At 39.9% G+C, this 15,859-nt stretch overlaps 1 protein-coding gene and 1 pseudogene across 1 annotated transcript; one reads left to right on the top strand and one right to left on the bottom strand.

The window, feature by feature from the left end:
* Window positions 1-12,047: 12,047 nt before the first annotated feature.
* On the bottom strand, window positions 12,048-12,692 carry LOC148298964 (uncharacterized). The gene is made up of 2 exons (XM_088276487.1): window positions 12,579-12,692; window positions 12,048-12,410 (listed from the first exon to the last, which is right to left on the bottom strand). Exons 1-2 carry the CDS (start codon window positions 12,690-12,692, stop codon window positions 12,048-12,050), a joined length of 477 nt encoding a protein of 158 aa, XP_088132613.1.
* Window positions 12,693-14,980: 2,288 nt separating this feature from the next.
* On the top strand, window positions 14,981-15,463 carry LOC148298963 (uncharacterized; annotated as a pseudogene).
* The last annotated feature ends 396 nt before the right edge of the window (window positions 15,464-15,859 follow it).

Raw genomic sequence — 15,859 nt, 5'->3', positions numbered from 1 at the left:
CAGCTTTGAAAGGAGCGAATTGTACATTCAGTAGCATCCTCAAAGCCACAATTTTGCTGACTGTATCTCATATAATAATGTAGGACATTGCTGACTTTGCGACCGTAAATGACATCTATGCTTCGTACTTTGAGAAAGATTGCTATCCGAGTAGGGCTGCCTTTGCTGTGAAATCTCTGCCAAAGGGCAGCTTGGTTGAAATTGAGGCCGTCGCCATCAGAAGCTAAGAAGTAGAGCCCAAAGAGGTGCGATCATCCCCATAAAAGCACTCAGAATTCGAAACTCTGCCAAGAAAACAAATGAAACTCGAATGATGCAAATGCGGCCTCAAATTGTCACTCTATTAATAAATATGTATGGATATATAATGAGCTATGCATTAATCGTGATAATGTATGCATAGATACAGAGATAGATTTCGGTTTATAAATAACAGGAGTATGAGATGCGAGTTGTTCAATACTAGCAGCGCGGGATCCTAACATCGCTTAGTAATGGATGATTAGCCATGATGTTGATCACGAATTGAATAGAGTCATGCACATTTTTAAGGAGCAGTTTGCTATCACATAGCACATCAACCAGCATCAGGACGAAGCTTGTCACAATATCTTGAGTGTGTTCCTTTTGATGATGGTTTTACGATTGCGAATCGATCAATCGATTCATTATGCACTCGAGTGCGCTGCTTCGTCCTTTGCATATCCAATCTAACTAATTATTGCCAGTCTCAGTCATATCAAGACGCATGGCATATATTACGCTCGCTAGCTACCAATATTAGCTGTATTTGGCATGCAACGCCAAAAATGGCTATTCCAATCCACAGTTATTGCTATTCTGTTTATTCTTCTTCTTTGCTAAGATATGAACAATGTATGCTGAGACGACCGAGGCCGCACAATACTGAATGCTCTGGTTTTTATGGATATTGCCGTCGATAATGGCTCTGATATTCATATTTTTCCACACTGTAGATTTACGCTCTAACTCAAGTAATAGCTTGTGCAGAATTTTTGGTCGGTCTCCGGACTTCGTCAGTTGTCGTAGTCTGTCTTCCAGCTAACTGCAAACTGGGAGTATAAAGGATTCTTCCATAATTACACAATTGCTATACTATAATTTCCACTCCTTCCCTCGGTGATCAATGCCTTCACTTCCGATATATTATAAACCTTGACTTATATGTGGACTGCTGCAAATTATACATTAAGGTGTTTGACTTTCATTCATGGTAAATTGAACATAAGCAAAGTATATGCAACAATTTGTGATGTATAGAGAGATGAGGTTTTCTGATAGTTATGATACTGTTCGCTTTTTCATTTTGATATACTTCAAAACTCTAACACAACTCACTGACCCCAATTCCTGACAGCTTTTCGGAAAGGTCCTACTGAGAGTGCTTGTGGCGCCTCGTGTTCTTTTGCCCTGTGCCGGAGTCATGAGTGTCCGCTTTAGTAATGCTATGTGTCTTAGAGGTGCTATTTTCACTCGTATTATTGACACCACAATGAGGCCCAACCGAAGGGTACTGTTGCCGGTTTTCTGGGTTGCCAGCATATTCATCCTTTCCCGAATGGCTACTCTGATGGACTGATTGGACTAAATATTGCTGCTGTTATGGTCGCTTTGGATGTCGGAGGTGTTGACCACTATTGGCGCTATATCCCTTGGGCTAGTATTTTTGGAGAGCTTTTTATTGGAAATGTTGCGCATTATATTGTTATGCCGATTTAGAAATGCCGTTGTTTGGTTCTTGTGGCCCATGGTGCTGTTCTGGGTCAGGAATGGAAAGTTGCTTTGCTCCTTGATGTTCTACTTAGCCCTCAGGCTACCGGAATGCTCCCGTACTATGAGCATTCGATGCGCGATATTTCTTGCGCACTGCATTTGTTGCGAGTCAGGCGAGCGAACTGAAGTGGCTTCTTTTACATGGATATGTATTGGCTGTGGGAGATGGGCTAGCATGGAGGGGTCCTCAGGGAAGTCGGCGATGCAATTTAAACGGGGAAGTACTGCAGGCAGCTTCTATTTCTAACATTACTCAATTTCTATCAAAGCACTTTATTATGATGCAATGCTTTTATTATGCAATTAGCATTACTGATACTATCTGATATTATACATACTATCTGATATTATACATAATGATACCATAATAACCTCCTACTGACGGAGTCAATGAAAGCCTCGGCCTTTTTCCGCTCTGGATTGAAATAGGGCTGATTGTCCTGGCAGTAGTGTCATCGCTAAGTAAATTAGAGTCTAACTCAGTCAGTTTGCTGATACCGATATTATACTATGTGCGCAACAAATGCCATGACCATCCAACTCCCTGATTGCGATAATCTCGCTGCTGGAGGCACTGTCAAACTACAACGTCATATTGATTGCCCTGAATATCTACAACATTGAAGAGTTCATAAAGATCACGAGAATATTCGATATATTCGTGTTCTATGAGAAGCAGGAGCCGAGCGAGTCATCCCTGTGTGATTTTAACTTCATCATTTACATAATCTTGGAGATGCTGTCCATCGCTTACAATGTATGCTTCTCCTTGGACCTGTTCCTCACCATTAAGTGGCCCTTTTTTTCTGGGAAAAAACGCATGAAGTATTACCATGCTGCGGCCTTTCTATTTCTATGTACTATTATGCCCTTTTCAATCCTCGAAACAGCATGTACGCTTCACATAAGTTAGAAATATGTGACAACGAGTTTCACAATGTCTCGATCTATAAGATCCCGCTGACTTTGATGATATCCATTAGTATTTTTTATGTGATTTCTGTGGTAATCATCATCTACAGCTTCAAAACCCCCCAAAATAGTGAAATTAGGAAGAAGTACATCCGGCATCATCGCATCATCTTAGTGTTTTTTGTCATTTTATGGGCCTTCCCGCTTGCCGCCAACGTCATGCTTTACTTCGACAACTACTCGCCTTAAATATTTTCAATATTGAATATAGCCTCATTCGTCTCGTTGCTGGTGTCCGGAGGGCTAATAAATGCCGTTCGATTTTGGACTGATCGATACATCTGGCTGCAAGTGAAGCAGATGATCTTCGAATGCAAATATTTTGTGCAAAGCCAAAGTCCGATCAGTGAAGACGAAGAAGAAGAGTCAGTAAGTAAGCGGCAGAACAGACAGGATAATGATGCTTGGAATCTACCTCTTGCGAATGCAGTTTCCATTTTGCACTATCAGGCTGTCGTGACCAACATCATCCAGATAGTCACAGAGACATGCGCGGACCAATAAGAGGAGTAAATATTCACATCCGAGCTCCAGCTGAAAAGAGAAAGCCCGTCAATCAAGTTTCGGTCATCGATCAGCGAGAGCAGGCACACTTACAGCTATGTTATGGCACAACGGTAGCTGAAATCCGAAATCAAGTTTGAAAACATGGACTATGAGTTTAATGGCAGTGTCTTGTATGATCACGAAATTAACGATAGCTTAAAATTTGGCACCGAAGAACAAATCAGAAAAATTGCCAGAATAAACAAGAAACTTGATATGATAGCCGTTGAGACCATAGAACAAGAAGGAGAGTTCAAGGCATCGAGCGAAAAAAAGAGCAAAAACATATTTCGAAACGTGGAGTCCTACGAGAGCTCCTCCTTCATCAGTAAAAATAATCCAAAGCTCTAAGTTCACACTATCAAGATCAAGGTGAAATCATTTGCTCATCCGATCTTCACCATGCTTCGCAAAAAAGACGGCCTGACGTCATAAAGAATAAAGAAAGCGCTGGACATCGATCTCAACGCCGAAAACATAGCAATGGCAAGATAGTCATTAGGAGCGAGTGGCAGCTTTTTCTTCTTCAGCTACGATAATCGTTTAGTGATCAAGACAATTTCGGAGAGTGAAACTCAAGTCTTTATTAAAATATTGCCATCCTATTACGACCATATAAAAAAGAACCCGCAGTCGATCCTATGCCGGACTTACGGACTGTTTTCGGCCTAAATCGCAGGCATATCGAAAATCCATTTCATCATGCTAGAGAACACGTTTGAGTATTTTGAAAATCAGGGGCTGATGAAATATCGGAAGTATGACCTGAAGGGCTCGACTATCAAGAGATAAGTGAAGAACCCAAATTCTGAAGTTTTTAAAGATATTAATTTCCTCAAAAGTGACGAGGCCTTCTTGCTGCTGCCCTTGGAAGAAAAAATATTGCTGTTCGAGCAGATTAAGGCTGATGTAACACTCTTAAGCAATCATAACATCATGGACTATTCTCTACTCTTGGGAATCGCGAGTGTTTCCAACGCCTAAAATAAGAGCATCAAAGCATTGAAAAGAATTCAATCCTCCAAAGAGTCGTCACAATCGCAAACTTAGGAGCACAATATTAAATGGAGACACTTTAAAGACAGCCATTTGATGTCAAACAACAAAATATATAGCGTGAGCCTGATCGACTATTTGCAAGAGTTCAACTTCAACAAATACACGGAACTGACTTTGAAGAAGATGTTTAAAGGTGGAGGGGACATTAGTAGCATTGACACTAAGGCATACTACGAAAGGTTCTTGGCCTTTGTGAATCGCATTTTGGTGTCAATCAAATAATGAATGGATCTGATTTATTGGCGAGCATTAGTGATCTTATAATATCAATGATATTTATTGAGTATAAATTGAAATATGATTGAGCTGCATATCACTTCCTCATCTCAGAATGTGATCGTGGTGCTTGACATGATAGTTCTGAGCCTTTTTATCTCCTTTGTGGGTATTATTATGCCCCTTGGTCCAGTTGTCAGCAGTGAAGATACTAATCTTGTTCATTTTCTTGAGCATGTCCATGCGCGTGTGAATACTCATGCTATTCGTGAGGTTTGCAGTCGGACTTTGTGCCGACTCGACTGAGTTGCGCTGGTCGAAAATCGAGTAATCTGATTGCAATATGGACACATGGTTCGATGATGTATGCTCATCGCATTCGGAATCCACTTGTTTCTTTGTCAGTTCGTTGAGGGTCCGTGCGCCACCTATTATGCTGGCCATAAGGTACCCGCTCGAAGAACTCAGCATCTAATTGGAATGGCGATCGCAGGTATGGCCAAAATCGTAATTACGGGATTGTGAAGTATCCCCCATATTAATGGCGTTACTATGGATGGAGGCTGTCCCTTGAGAGCATGGCCGATAATTTTCAGATTCAGATTATAACTCGCCATTTTTACTCTTGCATGATCGCATTTTGCTGCTCAGCAAGTTATTAGCCTTGCCGAGTGGGTTTATATTATTTTGATGAGGCTCCTTGCATTATGAAATTTTATGATTTATGCCTAGTTTGTTATTACTATTTATATTATGGCCGCTCTTTGCATTATTGGAAAGTTTTGCGTTATTTTTGGGTGTTAGTTTATCCATATTTTTTGGGAGCCCCTTCAGTGACTTCTTATGCGTAACCTCATTGACCAAATTCTCATTTTTAGTATCCATTGCTTCGATTGCGTTTGAGTATTTACGAGTTTTTTCAGTTTTCTTCATCATTTTAGAGTTGGGGGCATTGTTTGGTGAGCGGGATGCATCGATGAACTCATTGAAGAGCCCATTCATTTCATACTGATTCTGCTGTTTGGAGTGTTGACTCGGGTGACCACTATTATTGGAGGCATGGCTACTGTTGCCAGCTCCACTCCTGTTATTGTGAGGATTAGGCTGCTCGGCCGAGGAGTGAGGAATATTATTTTTTGATGTGTACCCAAAGAAGGTATGCAGCTTATCGGGGGAGGAGCTTCTCTGAATTTGTTGATTACTAGACTGCTGTTGGATGTTGCTGCTATATCTATTATGCTTACTTTGCAAAGCATTAATGCTGTTCTTACTGTTTATTGTGTTCTTACTGTTTATTGTGTTCTTACTATTTATAGTATTTTTGCTTTTATCGCACAAACTATTCTCCTTGCACTCGCAGTCCACATTGTTATTGCCCTATTTTCTAATGACTTATCCTTATTTGGTCTTGCGTAGTCTCTCGTGGATTAAATAGGCATGCTAGTTGTACATGCCCACATAATATGGGTGTTCATGGGAGAAACCCTCGAAGCTGGATTGGTGATGCTTGTGCCTGTGAACTGGCTTACTGATATAAGGCGCATTCAGCTGATACTAATGGCGATGATGATAGATATTTGTATCGAATTTGTCTATTTTCCTGGTTTCTCGCTGATTCGAATTCCTGTTGCCGGTGCTTGTGTGGTGGGTGTTAGAATTCGGGTTGCTCTTGTTCTGAATATCACTGCTTTCGAACGACCTGCCTAGTGATATTTTATTTGTTTTGCTCTTTCTCTCATTATAGAGATATCCTAAATTGTTAACACTGCTTCGTTTGTACACTTTCATCACATTCCTGCTCTCAAAGCATCTGCCTTGTTTTTGTGACTATTCAAATTCATGCTCATCTGAACAGCATCCACATTGTTCAAGCTTACATTCATGCTCATGCTCATGTTCATGCTCAAACTCATGCTCATGTTTATGCTCATATTCATGTTCATGTTCACGCTCACACTCATGTTCACATTCACACTCACACTCACATTCATGTTCATGTTCAGACTCTTGTTCGTTTTAAGACCCATGCTGATACTCATCATGGCCCTCTTCCATAATAGGGTGCGAAAAGTATGAGTTGCGGGTCTGTGAAGGCGACTTAACTTCGCACAAGGCTGACTGCTGGAGATCTTTTTCAATATAGTAATTTTGGTTTTGAGGATAGTTTCCACAGTGTCCTCTCACAGGGTTGTAACTATTATGCGAATACCCTATACTTATCAATGTTCTACTTAGTTAGGGTGGGCGTTATATTTCTCTACACTGAGACTGTGACTCAATGAATGTATGCCTTTCTGCGATAATTTTGGATGGTGGATTTTGGTTAGTCTGAGTGGTGCTAGGCATTGCATCGCGATTGCCTTTGTGGGGCATGTGCTTCTTGGTATCAGTGTTGGTGACGATGTAGTTAATGGCAAAGAGACTGCAGTTATAGTTATTAGTTTCGGTCCGCATGATTTCGAATATATTACTATATTCTAAAATAAGAGGAATAAATAGGAAAGGGTTTATTTTTAAAGCATTTTGCATGCCCTCGAACTGTTCCTCCGAGGCTAAGAGCCTAAATATGGGGAGTCTTGCTTAAAACAGCCTATGCCCGAATGTTCTATCGATGGAAAATATTAGATAAAGCTACTGCTTTATTAAATGTCCTCGAAAATACATTAGCAACGAACAAACCAAATGCAATAGATCCTATATACTAAGTAATTATAGGAATGTTTATCATTATAAATATTCGTTAAATATATCAATAAAATGGGAACGACTACGCCCAAAAAGGAGCAGAACTTCGTTGAGGTAGTGCAACTTAATGAGCAGCCACTCCTCGAGCCAAGCATCAAGCCCAAATAGCTACCACATACACAGAGAGAACAGAGAGAGACACCAAGAATTAAACCACAATCATCAGGTCATCCGAATCTTAGGTCTCAGACCACGAAAATTATCCCAGTGTAATCACTTCAAGAGCAACCGGTAGAAACCCAGAATGCTCTAGGAACCATATATCTGCCCAACTTCGAGATTATGAAGGCCAAAATATAATCAAGTAAGTCCAAGATCATATTGCCGGCCGTCCGACCACCTCGTGCGCACGTTATCAAGAAGACAAAATAAACCAAATAAAACATAAAAAATAAAGCCGAGTAGAACTATGAGGAAATCGAGGAGCTGCATTTACAATCCGAGAGTCACTCAAAACCCCCAGAGAGTCGCAACCAGAAATGCAATAAGAATTAAGCGATGCTAGTGCTGAACGAAAGCTGTAAAACTGCTCCTTTGAAATATGATAACATCGACAATTTAGGGCAATTTTCCAAAACGAGGAGGTGCAGAGTGAGTAAGATTTTATGATAGATTACGCATATATTTATATTGATACATAATACACATGAATATAGTAGAAAGATTGATAGATATTAGTCATATTTAACTGAAATTGGTGCATGCGTGTAACTTGGATGAGATTGGAATAATTATATTCATGATAGTTCTTGAGGCCTAGGCCGCATTTGTTCCATCGATATGTTTTTGGCGGTCATTAGGTTTAGGGGGCTAAAAGCATTGTTGCCGGTTGTTGCTTTTTAGGACTTATATAATTATAGAAGCTCCTTCTCAGTTTTGATTCCTCTCTTGAAATTGGAAGTCAAGCATTAACTATCAACAATCGAAACATGGTTCGAGGATGTTCGATTATCGTCAAAGCTCTATTCGATTTGCTTATAAGACATGACATTTAGAGTTTTAAACCTTTTATTGCACCTAACGAGAGAGAGTTACAACGCGTTAGAGAATTCATGATTCTTCACGTTTGTATCAGCAATGTTTAGGACCCCGAGCCCACACTATCTCTCCTGTGAATATTTATTGTGGTAGGTTTGGCAGCGTTGCTCTGCCTTCTGCACTCTATTCCCATTTCTATTGAAGTCTTTCACCTATTCAACTCCAGACTCATTTCTGCTGAAGCTGCTGATGTGCCCGTGCGAAGATGCCATAATTTATTGATTGGATTCTATTACTGTGCACTGCTATTTTCCATACTTGCAAGTTGGCTCGGCCTGGGAAAGATGATAATTTGAAGGGTTTGCATTTTGCAAAAGCATGTTTGTGTGCACTTTCTCGTGGTTGCTCTGGATGATTGACCTCAAAGCGGAGCCTTCTTTAGAATTGGTGCGCTCAACAGGCCAATAGTCTCCATATATCGAGACTTCTTTGTGGGGAGACGGATAGAACATAGGTTGTTCGTTCGATCTTGAACTGCTACACTCCTCGGAAATATCGAGAGGGGACTGCTCAGAAGCACTTTTCTTATTGAGCAAAATGCTGGTTCCTAGGGCGAATGAGCCTTTTGGTGAGACCACTTTGGTCTATTGTACTAAAGACTTTTACAATAGCAAACTTTTAGCGTAGAAGCCCTACTGTTGAATGAGGCCTTGAGAACTATTATGGCTCTGAGAGACTGGTGTTTGAGGCTCGTGCTTCAGAATAGATGAAAAATATCCATGTTTGTGGGTCATCATCAGATCATTAACAGAATTCTTTGACGATTTCCGGAAATTAAAAAAGTCAGTCGAGACCTGGCTGCGATCTTCTTTTCGGTATTTGGTATCTGCTCCAGATAATAAAGACTCTCGGTATCCATCGTTAATCTAATTGGTGCCATCAAGAGAATTACTTGCAGAGGCAATAATTTATATTCCGGCTTCACCGAAGTACATTTTCCCGTTTTCTTTCTACTGTTCCTGCTATCTTTGAATGAGCAGCTATTTTTACTCGAAGGAGGCTTTTGATTTCCTGTACTTCAGAGAGCATCTATCGCTCTACTTCCTGACCTAATAAAGAGGAACTGTTTATTTGTAGCTATTTATCCTGTTCAAAATGCAGCTGGAAGACATTTGAGGCTATTTGGAAAGGGGGTTTGTGACGAGCATATTCCTGTTTCGTTTATAAATTGCTTATTGGATGAATCTGGGGGCGAGTTCCTTTTTGAACCTGCTGTTCTCATTACTTAAAGTAGACAAAGAGCTGGTATTCTTCATTCGGTAACCGACTGTGCATGAAGCCAGTGTGAACGAGCACACGGGAATAAGTAAGTTCCCATTTTCCATTAGTTATATATGGAATTCCTATTTTATTATAACCGATTCTATGTTTCATAATTCGGCGATTTCGCATGAATGGATGCATCCACCGATTATAGACGGAGCCGTTTCGATATTGTCACATTTTAGCAATGAGTAAGTGAAGTTGCTATTTTGAATAAACGCTTGCAATTCCATTATAACTAATATACTATTTGTTAAGGACTATAATAAATACTAATATCCTAGCAGATTAGCAATGTCCCAAACTTCCTCTCCACAGTCCGTCCTGACATATAAAGTCAATCTCCCATAGATGGATAGGTTCATATTTGAGAAAAAAAACAGGCCCAAGTAGTATTACTCTTACAAATATGAACCCATTGATAAGTTTCGCATCAATGGAAATGTCACACTCCTAGACACAGATTCGCAACTCATCAAACTATACAGGAACTTGCTCTTGTAAGCAAACCCAAAAGTTGACCAGCTCAACTCGCAAAAGGCCCAACTATGCGGCCTGACAGATCTTTACTCAGGCTGCAAAGTAAAAATAAAAAAATAAATCAACACCAAAATGTCATAGAATGAGACCAGCAAGGAGTTCTGGGAGTACACGACTGCCAAATCCGACATCATGCACAAGAAGTTTCACATAAACCCCAGCAAATTGCTCGATGGACCAACTCTTATTACCAAATGCTAAAAAATACTCGAAGCCAAATCGTTGCCTGATAACTTTTACGTGAGCTTAATCGATTGCTCCGCGCAGACTTCAGTCCTAGCTGTCGGGCTATCGAGAGGGATTTACTTGTGGACTCCAGGAAAAACCAAAATTAACAGAATAAGAAACCACTCAATGAACTTCGAAGACGAAATTCCGACCTCCATTAAATGGCATCCAATTCAGTAGAATATTTTAGCCTGTGGGACTAAAAATGGGTGCATATAAATCTGGGATATCTAAAAGCATGCGCTTCTAGACTCATCAGTCACGCATGAGGGCAGAGTTGGAGTCTTGGCATGGGGTTCTAACTGCTTAATTTCAGGAGGGAGAGACTGCAAGACTGTCTTGTATGATACTCGATCGCATAAAAGGATTGCGAGTTATCAATTTCATGAGGAGTAAGTATGTTCTTTGGGAGTGAACTCTTCATCAGAGTATGTTGCTTCAGGCTCCAACGATAAAAGTGTGGCTGTTTGGTCTCTAAAGTCCATAAAGCTCCAGCCTGCGAAATCAAAGAAGCCCACTTTTGTCCTAAAGCACGAAGCAGCTGTCAAGGGTATTGCTTGGCATCCTAAGAAATAAAACATATTGGCAACAGGAGGTGGCACTGAAGATCGCACGATCAGAATTGTCAATACTCAAACAAACGAAATTGTCAAATCTTATGACACCGGCTCCCAAATTTGCAATTTAATATTTATGGACGAAGGCCAAAAACTTGTTAGTTCGCACGGGTTCAATAAATTTGAAACAAACATCTGGAATAATACTTTAGATGTGCTGAAAAAGTAGTCGAGTCTCATCGGACACAGCAAGAGAGTGCTTTACCTCACATGCGAGCCAAGAAGCAATTCGATTATAACTGGGGCCGGTGATCAAACAATTCGATTTTGGAAATTACCTGAAAATCAAGATGTTGCCAGCTATAAAAATAAGTAGACTGCGATCTCAGTGTTAAGATGAGGCGGGGCAGTTGGTGATATTTTGTAATTATTATTGTCTATATCCTTTGGCGCATTCGAATCATATTAACTTAAGCAAAAGAATAATATAATTCATTGAATTGAGGAGAAGAGTTAATTGACAAATAGTCTCTGATCACATGCATTTCTTTTAGAGAACATTCACGCCTGAGGCCTTATACTCTTATTTCCCGATCCAATAGCTCTGGAAGGAGGAAAGACAGCTCACAATGCTGCCTCCGATCCAACTCAAGTATTTTCTTTCGGAATTTGAGCATAGACTGACTGATTTGATCTTTGCGTTTGGAGGTGCAAGGGCCGAAACCCGAGAGATAACCTGGTTGGGGAAGGACTGGCCATTGTACAAGAAATTTCCACCTAAGTCATAAAAAATGTACCTGTCATCAAGATATTGGAGTACAATTACTTTTTTATATCGATATCGGAGTTGTTGATAACTTCCACGATTGAAAATGGCACTGAGTTTTCCTCCCCTTAGGGGTTCGAGGAAATTAGCGAATTCTTAATCTAATTTTTATCAATTTTTATAATCTGTTTGTCTGGGAGTTCATAACTAATGACTTCGAGCTATGAGCATTATTCCACGTTGGCTGAGGGCGTGCAATGCTGCTTGATGTCTTCGATGAGTTGGTGTCGGTGAAACTATAAAAAAGACTAAGTGTATGGCGCCTATTTGAGATCGAAGCGTGATTTGAGGGGGCTTCCAGCGAGTCTGGAGACATAGTTCTTGAACTCGTTGCTCAGATGGCTGCCACCGGAATTTATAATTTTGGAGTTTTTGTTGAGCACGAATCCGTCGTGGACTGTTGTGATCCTTGTCGAATGCTCCCCTGAATCCACAACAGCAGCAGAAGATCTGCCCGTTGCGAAACATGCCAGGACTGGAGATTTCAGAAAAAAGATATTAGAAACGTTCAGCTTTTCAAAAGCGATATTCGCAATTGCTTCCCTCTGTGCGAGTAGCTCACTTTGCTTCAAATTCACTTCTTCGGAAAATAGGAGGGAGTAATCGCCCACATTGATCTTTAGCTCCTGCTTCAATAAACACTATAAGTATTTCTCATAGTTTAACGGGTCGATTGTGTAGCTAATTTAATCGCCCTTCTTTCGGAAGATGCTTTAAATATCAATGTCAGTTCGGTCGATGCTTAAACAATTGGAGCCGACCCACGTGCTGCCCTATTATTCTCCCATTGTTGCCTTTTTGGAGATGTAGGAAGGCACAATAACCTTGGGTGAGTCGTCACCGCCATAGCCCAGACGTGCGCTGTGAGTTCCAATGTCAATAACAAAGGTAGTTAAATCCTCGAACATTCTCAAAGAAAGTTGTTGTTTATATTTATAATTAAGCGCGATTCATATCCGAATACCATCGAATTTTATATATTTTTCAAATACTCAATCAAATCCAAGATAAACACTCGATTAGATCAGCAATAAATCAATCCCTCGCTGAGACTCATAATTCTCTTTTCATCTTGTTACTTGGCTTAATGATAGCATATGATTCCTGACTTTCAATTTTAGATTATCAATTGCTGCAATAATCGAATAATTGTGTGGAAATTGGTCCAATGAATTAAAATATAAAGAGGCATATTTTAGTCATTTTTGTCGAACTCATTAAATTGATGCTATAGCAATAGATTTAATATGCAAGCAGATAATAATAATAGGTTTGCTAATTAATTCAGAATATAGTGCATTTTTCGGAGCAAAAACCGGCGTTGTGCTATTTTTTATTGTATTTCACTTCTCTTCTTTTTCCCTACTTTTTTCCATTTGCACTCGAAGAGTTTTATTTTTCATATCTATAAATGAAGGAAGAGCATATTCTTTGATCCTTTCCTAATTTATTGGGCCTCCTCTACAGATTGATATCGTGTTTCAGTTTGTCCATACGTTCGAGATGGTCCAATTGGTTGATGCTTATTATTTTTGTAATGAAAGATTTGATTTATTCATTTTGTCCCGACCCCATATTTAAAATTTCGCTGTCCTTCTACCACTTCTTCTCCATTTCGGAGACTTCCTGGAAGAGCTTTTTCGACTGGCTGATGATGCGGCCGATTTAGTCAAGAAGATTCAGAATGGGGGAGTTCTCGTGGACGAATTATCTATAGGATTCATCGCAGTTTCTTTTTTCCATGAACTCAACGAACTATTAATGAGGCAAAGCGATGATCTCTTCCACAATGCGATCTTTCTCGCTCTCATACGCCATGATGTTCCTTAAATGCTCTTTGATTATATGGCTTTGTTCGAGCCTCATCTTGGCGAAACAGGGAATCTCCCCGATAGACATGGGTTGAGGAGTCTCATGAGACTGGCAAACGAAATCTTGCAGAGAAGACCGATAGAAGGACGTTATCAATTATGATGATGAGGTTTCTAGTTATTCTTTGGGCAGTTCACTATTGCAAACTTTCGAAGGGGCTGTTAAATTCGGAAACTATTTTTAGTGTGCTTCGTTCGAGTAGACGATGCTCAAGTAAATTGGGTTCAAATGTTCTTCCTTTATTTCATGAATCTTGGCGATTGTTTCGATAGCCTTTCTTTCTTATTACTGAGCATTAAGTTCTTTCAACAAAACCGCAAGATCTTTTCGGAGGCTATGATAGGTTGGGCATTTCTGCAAGTGCGAGTGGGCCTAGAGCTACACGATAGTATTCTGACTACTCAGAAATTACGGGATCGAAAAAAGAAGCTGTTCTTTGCTTGATTTGTGCATTAATCAATGAGTTTTCCAGCAAATACTAAATTTAATACAGAAGCAAAATAACGGATACTGTTCTAAACAAATTATTGGCAAAAAACAATAGTCATTTCATCTCACTTAATCAATAAAATTAGTAAATTATATGCTTTTGACTTTATGAATCGATGTGATGCGCTGGCTTTCTTTGCTCAGAATTCGTTATAGTGCGTGTTGCATAGTCATGATTGTCATGAACTGTGTGGATTTTTAATTGTTTAATTGTGTTAATTATGTTAATTATTTAACTGTTTAATTGTTTAACTGTTCAACAGTTTAATGCCTCATTGCTCGCAAAGATAAACATAGATTGCATTATTATATTGCTAATAATTTTTGCATCAAATGGTTCTGAATCCACTTGGGCAAAGCTATTTATTTGATTTGATTGAGTAGCGAATTAATTGTTGCATGTTTAAAGTGCATAATCCTGGAGATAAGAGAAGTAGGCTAAGCATATCGAAAAATATGATCATCATCAAAGTTGAGCCTACAGTTACTGAGAAGTCACATCATGTACTTATGCGAAACTAAATTATATCGCTCTTAAAACATCCTCAGGGGCTAAATAAATTATATAGTTGCCCAATTCGAATCATCGAGTCTATATAATCTTGAGCTGGTGGCTTCTTCATGTTTAAATAAATGATGATGATGGGTGTGAAGCAACAAGCAATAAATATAATAAATAAGGACTCATGCAGGATAGAGGAGTGGATTTGTATTTGTTGAGGCGCGAGATATACGTATTTGATTAAAAAATAAGCATTTATCTTAATTATAATCCAGATTTAATGACGCATAATTCACATTTAATATATCTCTTATTATTCAGTTCAACAACACAATGTCAGACCAAGAAGAATTCGAGCAGGGTGACTCAGGATCCACCGACACAGTCCCATGCCAGGCAGGCTCCATCAAAAAGGGAGGCTACTGCATGTTGAAGGGATTCCCATGCAAGGTCATCGAATACTCCACAGCCAAGCCAGGAAAGCACGGCTCTGCCAAGGCCACGCTCGTCGGCACTGACATCTTCACCAATAAAAAACATGAGGACTCCTACACAACATCGGCCAATGTCCGAGTTCCCCTCGTCTACAAGAACGAATACGAAGTTGCAGACCTTTCAGAAGATGACTTTGTGTCATTGATACTCGAGGATGGCACTTTGAAAGAAGACATGAAGCTGCCAGTGAATGACCCAGAACTTTGCGAAGAGCTAAGGAAAGCATGGGAAAACAATCATGACAAAGGGCAGGTGTTTTTCACCTTACTCACGGCCGTCTCGCAGGCTAAAATTGTTCAAGCTCGAGTCAAGGACAATTAATGATTCAATGATTCCAGATAATTCGATTTATTCGTTCCATTAATATACATAAGCATTTATAGTCAATGTGAACGCCAAACCCACAAGCCATATTTGATATCGATAATTCGAATGTGATCTGTTTTAATACAACAATTGCGACCTTCAACAAGGGTTATCAGTGAACGGGGGCTCATGCGAGTTAGTTCGAGGATGCTTCAGCCGGATATGCTGGGCTAGAGATGCTTCAGTCCCATAGGACTTCTGGCAATTCTTCTCGGCGCAGCTGAATCTTTTTCGGACCTACTGGCCTGAACACCGGGTTTTCTTCTCTTGCGGCTGGTCATCCTGTTCCTATTATCTCCTTTGGGCATTCATAATTAAATTCATGATAATCTTTTTCTATTCAAAGGCGCA

This window comes from Brachycentrus maculatus, unplaced genomic scaffold, assembly GCF_059751285.1.
Source record: "Brachycentrus maculatus isolate JH-2025_06_01 unplaced genomic scaffold, ASM5975128v1 h1tg001473l, whole genome shotgun sequence".
In the NCBI taxonomy this organism is placed as follows: domain Eukaryota; kingdom Metazoa; phylum Arthropoda; class Insecta; order Trichoptera; family Brachycentridae; genus Brachycentrus; species Brachycentrus maculatus.
Note: the sequence above shows the minus strand (reverse complement) of the source record. Positions and strands in the feature narration are given on the sequence as shown.

Coding starts and splice junctions, on each gene's coding strand:
- LOC148298964 (XM_088276487.1), bottom strand. CDS start 12,692: ATGTTCGAGGATTTAACTACCTTTGTTATTGACATTGGAACTCACAGC. Junction 12,411..12,578: donor CTTCCTACATCTCCAAAAAG/GCAACAATGGGA, acceptor TTATTGAAGCAG/GAGCTAAAGATCAATGTGGG.